This window comes from Panonychus citri, unplaced genomic scaffold (genome assembly GCF_014898815.1).
Source record: "Panonychus citri isolate SS breed McGregor unplaced genomic scaffold, ASM1489881v1 Contig00063, whole genome shotgun sequence".
Classification (NCBI taxonomy): Eukaryota; Metazoa; Arthropoda; class Arachnida; order Trombidiformes; family Tetranychidae; genus Panonychus; species Panonychus citri.
In genome coordinates, this window is record NW_026515468.1 from 4,429 (window position 1) to 20,251 (window position 15,823).

The 15,823-nt window shown below is 33.3% G+C and overlaps 2 protein-coding genes across 2 annotated transcripts; both read left to right on the plus strand.

The window, feature by feature from the left end:
* Positions 1-4,186: 4,186 nt before the first annotated feature.
* On the plus strand, positions 4,187-9,346 carry LOC128386189 (fatty acid synthase-like). The gene is made up of 4 exons (XM_053345185.1): positions 4,187-6,173; positions 6,230-7,012; positions 7,087-9,152; positions 9,224-9,346. Exons 1-4 carry the CDS (start codon positions 4,187-4,189, stop codon positions 9,344-9,346), a joined length of 4,959 nt encoding a protein of 1,652 aa, XP_053201160.1.
* A 2,825-nt stretch (positions 9,347-12,171) lies between these two features.
* LOC128386000 (uncharacterized) lies at positions 12,172-13,336 on the plus strand. Its single transcript, XM_053344952.1, has 2 exons — positions 12,172-13,087; positions 13,150-13,336. The coding sequence occupies exons 1-2, from the start codon at positions 12,179-12,181 to the stop codon at positions 13,294-13,296; spliced, it is 1,056 nt and encodes a 351-aa protein (XP_053200927.1). The 5' UTR covers positions 12,172-12,178; the 3' UTR covers positions 13,297-13,336.
* The last annotated feature ends 2,487 nt before the right edge of the window (positions 13,337-15,823 follow it).

Sequence of the window (15,823 nt, forward strand, 5' to 3'; positions counted from 1 at the left end):
ACGAGGAATTCAGTGCCTTCTAAATAATGTTCATATTTTTTGACACCAACGAAAATAGCTAATAGCTCTTTTTCGGAGACGGAGTAATGTCTTTGATGCTTGAGCAACTTTTGACTGTAGAAAGAAACAGGTAACCAGTCTTGAATTTCTTCCAAGGGTGTTGAAAGATTGAAAGAAGGAGATTTATCATCTTCTTGTAAAAGTATTCCACCTACGGCGATGTCTGAAGCATCGACAGTTATTTTTCGTCGTAGTTTGGGATTAAAGTGAACCAACATTGTTGTTTCAATTAATGATTTTTCAATGTATCGAGTGCTTTATGATCTTCTTTGAGAAGGCAAAATTTTCTCTTTAGAGACTAACCGGTAAAGTGGGGCAGCGAGCATTGAAAAGTTCTTGATGTACCTTGAGAAATAATTATAACAACCAAGGATGGACTGTAATTCCTTAACATTCTTTGGATAAGGTAATTCTCTCAGTGCATTAACTTTCTTGGGATCAGGTTTGATTCCATCACCATTTACAATATGTCCCAATAACAAAATTTCGGTATAACCGAAAGAACATTTTTCTGTTTTTACCTTTAGGTTAAATTTTCTGAATCTAGTCAATACATTTCTAGTGTTTTTTAATAATTCGGGCCAAGTTTTTCCTATCACTGGGATGTCATCAAAATATCCTAAGCAGTGATCATAATGGAGGCCATCCAGAACTTTATGAATTAATGTCTGGAAAATGAAGGGAGCTCCTGAGAGACCCATGGGCAACCGTTTGTACTGGTATTTTCCTTCAGGTACAACGAATACGGTTTTGCCTCTTTCTTCCAAGGGGAGTTCAATTTGGTGGTATCCCTGGAAGAGATCAAACATATTGAAATATTTTGCTCCTCTTACAGCTTCGAAGTAATCTTCAATTCGAGGCATGGGAAATTTGGGAACTTTTGAGATTCGATTTAACGCTCGAAAATCAGTTACCAATCGGCTAGAGCCGTCTGATCTTGGTACCAGAAGAGCTGGTGAACCTCCATCAGCAGTCGACGGTTCGATTATATCAGCGTCTAGAAGATCTTTAATTGTTTTATTAAAGGCTTTTCTTTTTTCAATAGAACACTGATATGGCCTTTGATATGGTATTGTTTGTTCTCCAATGTCAATTTCGACAGGGCAAATAGAAGAAGGTACGAAACCTAAATCGGTTCGATGCTGACTAAATACGTCCTTGAATTCTTGGACTAGTTCAAGCAATTGATTTTGTTGATGAACAGTAAGGTTTTTGTTCATTCTTGATCTTACTTTTTCGAGAAAATCTCCAAGTAGATGAATTTCTTTTGGTTTGACGATCGGAACTATCTCATCTAATAAGAGTGCGAGTTCAGGATCATTACAGTTTTTGTAAGCTCTAATCTCTCGAGGTTCGCAAGCTTCAATAAGAGAAAAGTTTCTCTCAGATTTGGGGATATCTTCGAGGATATGAACATTAGCTGTTGGTCTCATGTTCACTGTTGATTTCAATAGATCTTCAGTTTCTGAACATGTACAAAATCTGAAATTAAATTCGCGTCTGTGAAAAGGTCCTTTAGGATACTCTCGTGCGGAAATTTCATACTAGGCACCATCGGAATCAATGACCAAATAGAAAAGATGTAAAAATACATTTCCTATTAAGAGAATTGGTTCGAAATCTTTTGCGATTTGAATTTTTAATAATCGAACGTGATCCATGTCAGGATGTTTAATTGCGGCATAAGCAAATCCAATTGCTTCGATGTTGGCAGCGATACCCTTAATTGGTTTACGACAGTAAACGATATCGACTCCAAGTCGTTTGGCAACATCATAATCCATGACTGAAATAGTCGCGCCTGTATCCAGGAGAACACGATATTTTTTGATAAATTCTCTTTTGGGTGAGAAACAATTGAATTGCACCAATGCAATATATTCCAGATTTATTCCATCCAATTGAGTTAAAGTTGGAATTTCATCAACTTCATTCTTTGGAAAATTTCCGAGAGTCCAGGCAAATTGTTGCGGTTGACATGCTTCAGGCATAGTAGGTAATTTTACTCCACTGGATAAAGTGACCGTTTGAACAGTTGCTGTCTCTTCTTTAGAAGATTTTTCCCTTTTTTCAGGAGGACTGGAAGTTCGTGATCGACAATTTTCCTCGGTGTGACCGAATCGATGGCATTTTTTGCATCTTATCGTGGGTCTTGTTTTTTGAGGATTACTTGAATCATCACTTTTAGGTGAAGTGGGAACATTAGGTTTAGAACCTTTTTGTTTGTTCACTTTATTTTGTTCAATTGAAGCTTCTCTTTTTCTTTTTGCTTCAACGTATCTCCGGTAGAGAACATCATGAACTTGTTCAAGGTTATGGTTTGCACCACGAAGAAGAACTTCAGTTCTAGCGTCAGGGGCTAAATGAGTTAATACTTCATGCAAGAAGACACGATCAGTTATATCACCACCAAGTGATTTAAGAACTTTATCTTTTAAGTCTGATAACCATGCGGAAGGAGGCACATCATACTTATAAGTACAACCTTCGAGTTCGTAAAATGCACTCATTCTCATAGAGGGAGAATCAAGTTTTTCTTGTAATTTAGACAAGAATTCTTGATAATTGTTAATATTTTTATCAAGAGTTTCTGCAAGACAAAGCATTTCATGCGCTAATCCTTTTCGGAAGCATCTAAGTCTCACATCATCGGTAACATTTTCTTGTGATAACCGAGATTTGGTTTTGTTGAACCAACTCAACATATCTTCACCACGATGAAACTCTGGGACCTCTGGGTCACGTTTCATCGCAGCAGCGATTCGTTCACCAAAAGCAAGGAGTTCACCAGGTTGTAAAGATGGTTGTGATGGTGGGATATTAGGCTCAAGCCTTTCATCACCATCGATGAGGGTTGATTCTAAGTCGTTAAACTCAGCTCCATTTTCAATTAAAATGGTTTTGATCTTATTAAATGTACTCAATGGTAGGTTAATAGATCTAATTTCGTGAAGAGGGAATTGAACCAATTCATCAATATCTCTTCCGAGACGCGAGATGATCATTTGTATTTCGTTTTCGGTTAGCCCTTTAACACGACAATCTTGAATCCATGAGGGAATCTCTAAAGAGGTAACATCCCCAAGGGTTAATTGTTCAATTTCTGAATTAGAAATTTCCGTACCATCAACCATGAAGTTGGTTTTAATGGCTTCAAGTAGCTTTTTAGTTAATAAGCTTGGTATTGTTTTCTTGACTTTCCATTGAGATAGAATTTGCATTATCTCAGAATGTACAAGGTCAGAAATACAAGTACACATTTTTCTTGTGTGTGCTCTAGTACTCATACGTGATGATGTACTGAAGGACACAAGTTTGTTTCACCAATCCTGCCTGGGTCGCCAAGTGAAAGGATTTATTTTGGTTAATTGTTGATCGATTCCGTTAGGAAGAGGGGTTGACACGGATACACAAGGAAATAGCTTGAGCTAATCACAGGATAACACTAGTCAGAGTTGTTGGTCGTTAAGACCTGGATTAATTATTTCACGGAGTGATAATAATTAAGGTTGGTTAATTAGTTAATTAACCTCAGAAGATTGCAGAGTAGCCTTTCGCGTATCTACTCATACAAGTTCGTACAGGATTGATGAAAACCCTTGTAGTTATCTACAAAATTACGTAGAAGTACCAGAGGTAAGAAAGTCGAGAGACTTGTTTAATTGTTATAACAATTAAGACTTAGACACGATAGTGAACTTAATTGAAATTAACTTTATTAAAATGGGGAGACAAAATTTAATTGAAAGAACTTGATTAATTAGCAAGTTAATTGTTCAATAATAATTTTCATCTAAAGATGATTAAGACGTTAATCAGTATTTATACTGGATTAAAATGGGGAGATAAACAAAGTAATTTGGAGGAAACACTAATCTGGTTAGAACCAACTTTTCCATATAAAAATGGAGTCATTTTAACCGTTTTGGTCACTTATTAAAAGTGTTACCAAGTGGTAACTTATCAGTTATCTCCATAGAGATAAGATTAATTGTTTCTAAAATGAATCATTGTTTAAATTTTGTTCATAATCATTTTGATTGTTTCTAGACAATCAAATTAATTGATTAAATTTGGATTACAATGATAAGAAAATAAAAATGATAAAATGTATTCTTAAGAATAAATGAAATTTGAATCAAGAATAGAGAGTCAGGATTTCTACCTTACAATAATTGATCTTCTCGACCCTTCCTGGTCATTTCTTACTGGTCATCAGATAGATGGAAGAATTTTGTTTCCAGCAACAGGTTATCTTTATAACGCTTGGCAAATGGTCTGTAGGGCTCTGAATCTCGAACCTAACGAAAATCCAGTTGAATTTTATCAAGTTCAAATTCTTCGAGCAACACAATTCACATCAACTGCAAGTCAAATGAAATTTGTCACGAAAGTTAACGAAGATCTTGAAACTTTCCTCATCTACGTAAATGAGAGTAAAAATGTCTGTATAACTGGAAAATATCGACTTGTGGATAAACCGACAGTAAACTTGCTACCTGTTGATTTTGAGAATATCAAAGAAAAAGAGATTATACTTCAAAAGAAGGATATTTACAAGGAACTTAGAACTCGTGGTTATGATTATTCAGGATCATTCCAAGGTGTAGAAGAAGCTTCTTCTAATGGAAGGTGGGGTATGGTCAAAGACACTGGACATTGGATTAGCTTTTCTGATGCTTGTTTACAGGTCTCGTTATTGGCTTCGAAGTCCCGTAAGCTGATTGTTCCTGTTTACATTGATTATGTTTACATGTTTCCACCTGAAACATCCAGTGCCTTTAGCGATGAAACTGTCAGATCAGTTTCTGATTCTATTGATACTAAAAAACTTAGTGTTTATTTCAATCAAGAAACGAGAATGGGGCTCACGAGCGGTTTTATTCTTAAAGGATTAGAAGGCGAAGAAATCAGAAGAAAGATCAACACAGTGAACCACCAAATACGAAACCATAAACTAATCCCATTCAATTCATATCATAAGCTTAGCAATGAAAAAGCAATGAGACAACAAGAGTATAGTTTTCAATGCTCGAAATTAGTTGAAAATATCGAGAGATTGAAATCAAGAAAGCTTGATCAAATAGATTTTAATGATCTTAAGCCAGAGATCAATGAAAACGATAGTTCTGACAAAGTTTTAAGACAAATTTTAGAGTTAGAGGTACAACAATGCAGAAGTCTAATCGATGGTGCAGATTTCAACCCGAATTTAGATAATGTTCTCAACCAATATCAAGATGCTCTGTATCGAGATTTTTTCTTTTATGAACCAGAAAAATTTTTACTTGAACAAATTCTGAGTATTGCAAGATACAATTTAATCAAGAAAAAAATCTCCATTGCATTTTGTAATTTCAATCAAAAGCTATTTGAAAACGATGTTGAAAACATTTTCAATGATTATGGATTCACAACGATGAATCATTTTATAAAGAGTGATTCTGATTCTAATGTGGTCAATATTCAGAATGGAAACACCGAAAGTGGCTCAGAATCAAAGTTATACGATTTTATCTTTATTCGTGACAAGTCAACTCTTCTCATGTACAAAGATACCGAACCTGAAGTAAAATGCAACCAATACGACCCATTGTTGAAGAATCTATTTGATTCACTAAAAGAAGGTGGATTTTGTCAAATTATGACAAGAACTAAATTAAGACCAGTCGAACAAGAATGGCAACAATTGATTGGAAATAATCAACAGATCAACTTTGATTTATCAACACTAAAAAGTAACGCAACCGATGCTGGATTCACTTGGATATGTCACAAGGAGATGGTCGATGAAGGATATTGTTCAGTTCTACTGAGACGTCCATTCGCACCTAATCCCGATCAACAGGTAACATTTATCAGAGTGAAACTTGATAATAATTATGATTGGATTGATAAGATAAAAGAATTGTCTAAAGATAAGAATCATAAAATCTGGTTAACTGGAGGTGGTTATGATAACGGGATAGTTGGACTCATCATGTGTCTGGTTAAAGATCCACATGGTTATAATTTGAGATGTTATTATGATCCGAAAAAAGATGATAATGAAGAGATAATTGTTCCTGATGAAGTAATGGAAAGAGATTTGATAGTAAATGAAGTTGATGAAAGTGAGAGATTGGATTGTATAAAAGTGAACTTGCCAATCTTGATGATTTACAAATAGAAACAATGTCATGTTATGCTGATATTAAAACCAAAGGTGATCTTTCAAGTTTGCGATGGTTTCAATCACATCATAGTAATTGGACTCATATTCCTAAGGAGAAGCTCATCGAAGATCATGAAAAGATAACAATCTATTTTGGGTCTTTGAATTTCAAAGATGTTCTAATTGTCACAGGAAGAATTAATTTACAATTTAATATGGGCAACGACGGGTTACAAGCTGGTCCACTAATTGGAACTGAGTTTTCTGGAATAGATTCATTAGGTAATCGAATCATGGGAATGTGTGCAGCTGGAGGAATCGGAACATCTCTTTGCGTTGAAACTTATTTAACAAAGATTCCAGTTCCAGAAAATTGGACATTAGCCGAAGCTGCAACAGTTCCTGTTGTCTATCTAACAGCTTATTATGGTTTAATTTCTCGAGGAAATTTACAATCTGGTGAAAGTGTTTTAATTCATGCAGGTTCAGGAGGAGTTGGTCAAGCAGCTATTTCGATCTGTCTATCAAGAGGCTGTCAAGTATTTACTACAGTTGGAACACAAGAGAAACGGGATTTCATTAAGAAACGTTTCCCTTCAATCAATGATGATCATATTGGTGATTCTCGATCAACATCATTTGAAGATATGGTTATGAAAATGACCGATGGTCGAGGAGTTGATTTGGTTTTAAATTCACTTTCTGATGATAAATTAAAAGCTTCGATCAGATGCTTATCAGATTTCGGTCGCTTCATCGAAATTGGTAAATATGATATGATCCAAAACACGAAAATGGGTAAGTCTGGGCTAAATTAGCCCGGCTAATACTTTGTTTTTCATATTTGTGTATTAATAAATTTATCCAAATAGATTCACAATTCATAGATTTCAACAAAACGTTTCATGCTTGTTGCTTGGCATTTCTGCAAGATGATGTGTTCATCAAGATGATTCCTGGTCGGATACAAGTTTGGAATGGTCTTATTGAGATGTTAAAAGAAGGAATCAAATCAGGCGAAGTTGTACCTCTATCGACAACGATATTCCAAATGAATCAGCTGGAAGAGTCGTTTAGGTTTATGGCAACAGGGAAACATATTGGTAAAGTTTTGATTCAAATGAGAAATGAATATGAAGATCCAAACAAAGTTGAACTTTATCGTTCAATTGGTCAAACATTTTTCGATCTTGAAAAAAGTTACATAATAACTGGTGGACTTGGAGGATTAGGACTCGAACTTGCCTATTGGATGGTATCAAGAGGAGCGACTAATCTAGTTCTAACCTCACGTTCTGGAATCAAGACAAAATACCAAGAGTATATTTTAGAAAGAATGAGAAACAATAGTTACTCTCGAGTGAATATTATTATCTCTAATGAAGATTGTTCAACTTCAGAATCAGCTGAGAGATTAATTAATCAAGCACAAGAATTGGGCCAAATCGGTGGAGTATTTCATCTTTCTATAGTTCTAAGAGATGGACTTTTCGAAAATCAAACAGCTGAAACATTTGATGAAGCTGTCAAACCAAAAGCTATCGCTTGTCGTTATTTGGACCAATTAACTCGCTCTCTGCCCTACAATATTGATTATTTCGTATGCTTTTCTTCAATAGCTGTTGAGCTCGAAAGTATTGCACAGACCAATTATTGTTTCGGTAATGCAGCGATGGAAAATATTTGTAGGAAAAGAAGATTAGATGGACTACATGGTTTGGCTATTCGATGGGGAACAGTTGGTGATGTTGGGATATTTACAGAGATGAATGTGCGATCTAACGAGACGTTGAGCTCTCTTGAACCAATTCGTTTGAATTTAGTATTGGATTCATTTGACAAAACTTTAATGTCATCCGATGATAGTTCACTTTTCACCATAGTTTCATTTTCTGATAAAAAAAGTGCATCATCAATAGGAAATAGAAACTCATTAAAACAGAGAATCTTTCATATCCTTAGTGTTAAAGATGCAACTAAAGTTGATCCACAATCAACTTTATCTGAGCTTGGTATTGATTCATTGATGGCAGTTGAAATCAAACAAGCTCTAGATACTGATTACGATTATTCAATGACAACCAATGAAATTCGAGAACTGAAAGTTGGTGAATTAGATGAACTCGAAAATAAATTGAAAAAATCAGAGAAGAAAAAAGTCAACTCCACTCATTCATTACCAATATACAGAAATATTTTCCATGTTCATACGCAATTATTTATCCCATTGAATAGAAGTGAATTTGGATTACCATACTTTTACTTCCCAGGTCAATCGGGTCAATTTGCTGTCGTAATTCCAGTATTTGAATCATTCTCAAAACCAGTGATTGGCATCAGTTGGACAAAAGACTGTCAGAATCTCCAATCAATGGATGAAGTTGTTAACTTTTATGTGGACTCACTTATAGCCAAATATCCAAACGAGAAAACATTTAATCTCATTGGTTTCTGCTTCGGTGGAGTGATAGCCTTCAAAGTGGCTATTAGCTTACAAAAGAAATTGGGCCAAGATTCTGTTAAAACTCTCATCATTATGGATTCATCCCCCGAAATTGTAAACAGCAAAACGAGAAATGTTTATGAAGAATATGCAGGAAAAGATGAAAGCACAATATTTATATGCTTTATATTTGATTATTTCTCACAGTATATGAGAAGTGATGAAAAGAACGAAGTGAGAACAAAACTGTTAGAGCTCGAAACGAAGCAAGAAAAATTAGAATATGCAACTGCAACTATCAACAGGGTTGGATCATTTGAATATGATGTTAACCAAATAAGTGATGCTATTGATCTTTTTGTAGATAAGCCGAAAAAAGCTGCCGCTGTAAAAGTGGACGAAAATTTCAACGGTGAAATTGTTTTAATTCGAGGAACAGATTTACATGAGTTTAATGCAGATTTCAATCATTTGGAAGATTATGGATTATCTAAAGTAAGTTTATTAATTTATTAATGGTGGATAATCATAATAATGAAATTCGATTCGAAAACTTTTCTTAACAGTATACAAATGGAGCTGTCACTGTTTTCAAATTACCTGGACAACACGATAACATGATTATAGAGAATTCGAAAGAAATCACTGAGATTCTTGAAGCGTTGGCAATGAAAGCATCTACTGGATAAATGAACTGTACTGAATAAAACTGAAAATAAATTTTCAAATTTTATTCATCATGAAAAAGTTCTGATTCTCGATTGGAAAAGATAACTATTCAATATCTATTATTGTGGGTCTTTGAATTTCAGTGATATTCTCGTCGCAACTGGACGAGTTCCTCTTCGTTTATATCCTCTTCATGATAGTGTTCATTACATGCCATCAATTGGTATTGAGTTTTCGGTATCAATTCTTCTGGTGAACGAGTTATGGGTATTTGTAATTCTAGTGGATTAGCAACTTCATCAATAATCCAATCAAATTCATCTCGTATCCTTGTTCCTGAAAATTGGACATTAGCCGAAGCTGAAAACGTTCCTGTTGTTCCTGATATTTTGACAATGAATGTACAATTTTAATACAATGTAATTTTTGAAATCCAAACTAACCTCTAAACTGAATGATAAACTATTATCCATTTGAGATAATTAAAAAATTGATTTTTCTCATGAACTCTGAATTAATGTCTAAATAAAAGCTGATCATTGAATAAAACATAACATTAAACATAAGTTCACCCTGTAAATGATTTCATAATCAGTGGTCTAATGGTCAAACTAATGACCAAACAATTATCATTAACCCTGCAAAAAGATGATAATTGTAATACACTTGATGAACACCTACATGATGATAATGACATTGAAATGATGAGAAGAATGTTGATTAATATAATGAATGACCTTGAAAAGATGATACGTCATGAATAAATCTTGGATAATTAAAGGTTTGAATTTAAATCTGATCAGAATTCAATGAGCTAACATGAGACAACAATCATCATGATAAAACTAATTCGAGTATCTTTTAAACTCTAATAGAAATTCAAAAGACTCATTATTTTAGATCCTAATAAGTTAATTGTTGAAAATTTTTTTTAATTCAGAAATGATCAACCGATAATCGAAATGTTCCTTAAACATAAAATATCTATTTTATTCTGTTTGATTTGTTCGTTCATTTGGATGCCTCAAGTTTACGAAAAAACAATTAAGTATTTAGTGAAACAGGTCAATATGCCGAGTCGGGTTAACTTTACCGACATACGAGATCCATTTCCTGATATTTACATGAGTGTTCCGATCGACAATGAAAGTCTTGACTTACCATTTAATATTCCGGAGAATGATCGAGATAATCAAGATTATATCGATTTTATTACCGACTTGACCATTGGAGAGATTGGTAATAATCTTCGACCTGAACTCAAACACTTCTCCATGCACATCAGGAAGCCAAATTTGCGAACTCGAGAAATCAGTCATCAATGTCCAGTGACCTATTTCACCGATGGTTTCGAGATATTTTTCAAAATCTCATGTGTTAAGCTGCCTCCTTATCGTCGCTCAATATTTAGAATTTCCCATAACTTATCAATCTATTCATTGATATTAACGGAACAAGGATCGATTGATAGTCTCTATGTTTCACATCGTAATGACATCACTTCAATAACCAATGGTCAAGAACATATGCTGGTCAATGTTGGTAAGCATACGAAACACACTCATCCCTTACCGGAAGGCCCTGGATGTCAGAATCGGACACAACACAGTTATCATGATTGTGTCATCGCTGAATCGAAAAGTTTGTTGAAAAGTTCATTTGAACTCAGAACAGTTGTACCTCTTTTCAATGCGACTTTTGATAACTATCGATATTTGAATTTAAACAGTTCGATGAAAAAGGAGCTCAACTTTTTCGACTGCTCTAAACGACCTGATCCATGTCGATATGTTAACTATGATACGACAACCACAATGTTGACCAATCAGTTGAATCAATCCTCTCTTACCTTTCTACTTGACCGGTCAATGGATATTCAATGTGACATTAAATATTCTTACCCTTGGACTGATTATGAAAAAGAAGTTATTGAAGTCGTTTCGATTTGGCTTGGATTCTCGGCCTTATCCGTTTTCACCCTTCTAACGGAAACTTTTTTTCTTATGCTTGGTTACGCTAAATCCATTGTAATCAAAAAGTTTCCTCAAATTTTTCCAATGCCAGCAATTAAACAATAATCTAACCCAATTTTCAACCGAATCTTAATCAATCAAATCAAATCAAATCAAATCATTGTCTCTGAACTGGTGGAAATTAATCATAACCTATTCGGAGAAAAAGGCTTTTACTGACTTAATTGAGCTTTGATCTCTCTCGAATCCCGTTTGGTTAATTGAAGCTATCGGCATATTATTTGAATTGGTCCCTTAGAACTATTTAGAAATCGTTATTCTTAATTAACTAATTAAATCACTCATCAACTTATTAACAATTTTAAGTGGGATATAAAGTTAAATAGTTAATTGCTTATTGCGAAATTATTATCATTTGATTACAAAGCCAATATCAAATTCTGTTAATTTTGCTCACTAACTAAACTATTGATGAAAAAAAATAAAAAGTTAACTAATCAATTAAATCCTGTCTTAGACTGTACTTACCTTGGGAAGGTGTCATAAATTAATTGATTTGATCAGAAAAAAAAGTTGTCGGCTATTTTTTGCTTTTGAATTTTCGTTTTTTAAAAAACAAATTAATCAATAACTTTAAGCAATCAAAATAAGGAAACGAAACTTCTGGTATACATGATTTTCAATTCTATTAGTATCATGCTGGTTGATTGTTCATAAGAACGACGCAATTGATGATTTATTTGTGATTAACTCCAAACTCTATGGAAACGATAATCATTCTTACTAGTTGGTCTGAAGGACAACTGGAGTTCCAGGAAATTCAAAAGAGGCCAAGTAAGACTATAATTCCGCAATCGAAAGCAATAGTTCACTGAAAAAATGGACGCTAATAGATTCACTGTTATAAATTGTTGGTTAATTCAACGGGAAATTTTGAATAAACCGATCATCCATTGGGTGTTAATTATCGATATATTATTTTGTGGTCTGTACCTTGAAATACATCAAATGGGTCACTATTTTCGATTTCCATTTCCTTCATCGAGGTTTGAAATGATTTTATTTTTCTCATTTATAATTGGACTAATTCGAACATTTCTCCAAATTCTACTAATCTTTCGACTTGACTGGTCACAATTTTGGAGCTATGTTCGTTACATTGATTTAATCAATATTCCAGAGGAGATATCGAGGGAAAAGAAACTACAAAGAAAGAGGAGCAATCGAGTTCTAATACAGTTCACTCTGACATTAGCTTTTCATTTATTAGGAGCTTCTTCTTATATGATATTGAAAAAGTTTAACATTGGAATGTTTCTACTCTTCACATTTTTGATATTCGGTCATTGCTGTTTACTGGTCATTCTAAATGATTCTACTGCTTGTCTATCATTTACATTTCAAACAATAAATTCGTCAATCGAAAGGTTCAACTTTATTGACGATGAACGGATTCAACTTGATCGCTTGAAAACTTATCAGAAAAACTATTTCTATGCGGTTCAGTCAACATTGTCAGCTGAATGTTTCTTCAAAGATTTGGTTACTTTTCATTATTCACGAAATTCATTGGATATTATTATGTTATTTTTTTCGATTGCCTTTCGAGTGGAAGATTCGGTTCATCTAATCATTCATGTTATCTGGTCATTCATAATTTTGATAAACATACTTGCGATCACTTTTCTCACCACAAACTTGAACAGTGTCCATGTAAACTCAGAAGGAGCGCTTGAAGATTTGTATGAGCTTTCATTTGAAACTGATTCCGTTCCAATGATAGATCAGGTAAGTATTATCATTTTTTTTAATGCAAACATGATTAATTGATTGATTTGATTTCCATACAGATAAAAAGTTTTCTTAATCGAATAACAAAAGCTAATGTTGGTTTTACTTTCGCTGATCTCGTGTTAATCTCACCCAATTTCATCACGTCACTTTTAACACTTTCATTCACTATTCTACTTGGATTAATCAATTTTGTCAACCATTGAAGCATTTAATCAAAATTAACACAAATATCATATGGATTAGTATTTATGAATTATTGTGAAGATTGTGTTAATCTAAAGATGGCACAACTCAATTCTAACAAATCTACTCATCAATTATGTTCACTTTGCACAATAAAAATAACTTGAGAATCAATAACTCACTTAATCAACTAATTTACTGAGCTTTCAACCAAATTCTCAACCATTACCCATTTCAGATACAGTCAAGTACCTAAAATTGTCCACTTTTTGTACGGGTTATTCGTAGAGCGGGTGATTTGAAAGGGGTGTAAATTAATCGATTATTTTTATCAAAAAAATATTTTACCTGAACTCATCCTCTAAACAATCAGAAATTGTCATGAAAACTATGAATAATTTTAATCTTATTAAGTTATTTTGATATTGATGAGATTTAATTAAGAAAAAAATATTTGCTCTAATTAATTCAATGGGGTTAGTTCCAATTAGAAAGATGGAGCAACTACCGATGGACAGTTTTGCGTTAAAAACACGATTTTTATCGCTCCTGATAAACTTTAATTTAATTAACTTTATCTGTGAATTTAATATTTAATTTTGTGTTATTATTGTTTATCTTATCACACGGATCAAGTCGGTACCAAAATTATGATAGTTAAACAGTTACTTTGGTTGTTTTTTGTTACCCTTAAAACTGAGCTATTATTGCGTTGTAATAATTTAAACCATTTTTGTTTTCTTGGTAAGTTTTGATGGTAATTTAATACAACTTTCTTTTCTAACTCAAACTCATACTTTAAATTTTATACTTTAAATACAATTATTAAACAAATTGATTGAAAATTACTTCACATCTATAATTAAAATAATTGTTTTCACATTTTAAAAGATTGAAATTCTAATTTTCTTTTCTTTTCTTCATATCATACCTAATGAGTTAAACTATTTTTCGGACCTCATCTTCTCTTTCATCTCAACCCTTGGTACTTATTTACAATCATCAAATTGGATCTTTGGACAATCAAATTAACCCTCAGCCAATTAATATAATTTGTAAATTTAACTTTTTGTTTTTACCTAATAATTTGTAAACCAAATCTATTGTATTTCCCCTACCCTGAGTTGTCTGGCACAACTTTCCTTCACTCGGAGGAGCTACAGATTTCCTCTGTAGTTTTAAATGTTAAATCATTACACTTCGGTGTTCCAATAAAGTTTTGGGTACGGACAATTTCAGGTACTTGACTATAGTTGAGTATTAGGGTAATCACCCTATTATTATAATAAATAATTGATTTTCTTCATGAACTTTGAATTAAAGTCCAATTAAAGCTTATTATTGAATTAAAGGAAAACTTTCGCATTACTCTACATTCTGTTTTCGTCATTAAGCGCTGAATAAGTTAGCTCAAAACGAGGATCAGTTGGACTCACAGGAGGACGATGAGAATGCTTATTAAATGAAGTGAGAATTTAATGATTTTAATGAAGATGATGGCCTAGATGTTGTTGCTGTTGATACTTAGGATGCTGATGCTTGCATTTCTGTTGATGATTAAAACACAACGTTGATCCTAATTTTGACCAAACCTTTTAATCAAAGCTTTTATCTGCAAGAAAAGACAACTTTACAAGAAAACTCATAATTCCTCATTAAATATACAGGTAAGTAAATATTGACTAATTTCTCGTTAATTAGGAAGTTTTTTAATTTCTAAGGTAAAACTAAAATTTGAGGTATAATAATATCGAGACAGTTTTATAAATATTAATCATTCAGACATCAAATCATCCTAATTTACATGAGCATGATAGAATTAACTATAGCGCAGTAGAAAGTTAGAAGGTAAAGTTATTCTGAATATATGACAAGTAACAGTTATATTTTTGAATGATCACAAAAATTATATAAAAATGGTGTTCGAACAAAAAAAAGCCATTTTATTCTTAACATGTGTTTCAGTATTATATTTACCTCATGTTTACTTTTCAACAAAGAACCTTTTTTATGGCAAAATAATTATGCCCATTTCAGCTAAAAAGATAGACCTAAGAGATCCATTTCCTGATATTTACATGAGTGTTCCGATCGACAATGAAAGTCTTGACTTACCATTTAATATTCCGGAGAATGATCGAGATAATCAAGATTATATCGATTTTATTACAAATTTAACCATTGGAGAGATTGGTAATACTCTTCGACCTGAACTCAAACACTTCTCCATGTACATCAGGAAGCCAAATTTGCGAGCTCGAGAAATCAGTCATCAATGTCCAGTGACCTATTTCACCAATGGTTTCGAGATATTTTTTAAAATCTCATGTGTTAAGCTGCCTCCTTGTCGTAGCTCAATATTCAGAATTTACCATAACTTATCAATCTATTCATTGATATTAACGGAACAAGGATCGATTGATAGTTTTCATGTTTCGAATCGTAATGACATCACTTCAATAATCAATGGTAAAGAGCATATGCTGATCAATGTTGGTAAGCATACTAAACACACTCATCCTTTTCCCGATGGCCCTGGATGTCAGA

Coding starts and splice junctions, on each gene's coding strand:
- LOC128386189 (XM_053345185.1), top strand. CDS start 4,187: ATGAAATTTGAATCAAGAATAGAGAGTCAGGATTTCTACCTTACAATA. Junction 6,174..6,229: donor AGTAAATGAAGTTGATGAAA/GTGAGAGATTGG, acceptor ATTTACAAATAG/AAACAATGTCATGTTATGCT. Junction 9,153..9,223: donor AAGATTATGGATTATCTAAA/GTAAGTTTATTA, acceptor TTTTCTTAACAG/TATACAAATGGAGCTGTCAC.
- LOC128386000 (XM_053344952.1), top strand. CDS start 12,179: ATGGACGCTAATAGATTCACTGTTATAAATTGTTGGTTAATTCAACGG. Junction 13,088..13,149: donor CCGTTCCAATGATAGATCAG/GTAAGTATTATC, acceptor ATTTCCATACAG/ATAAAAAGTTTTCTTAATCG.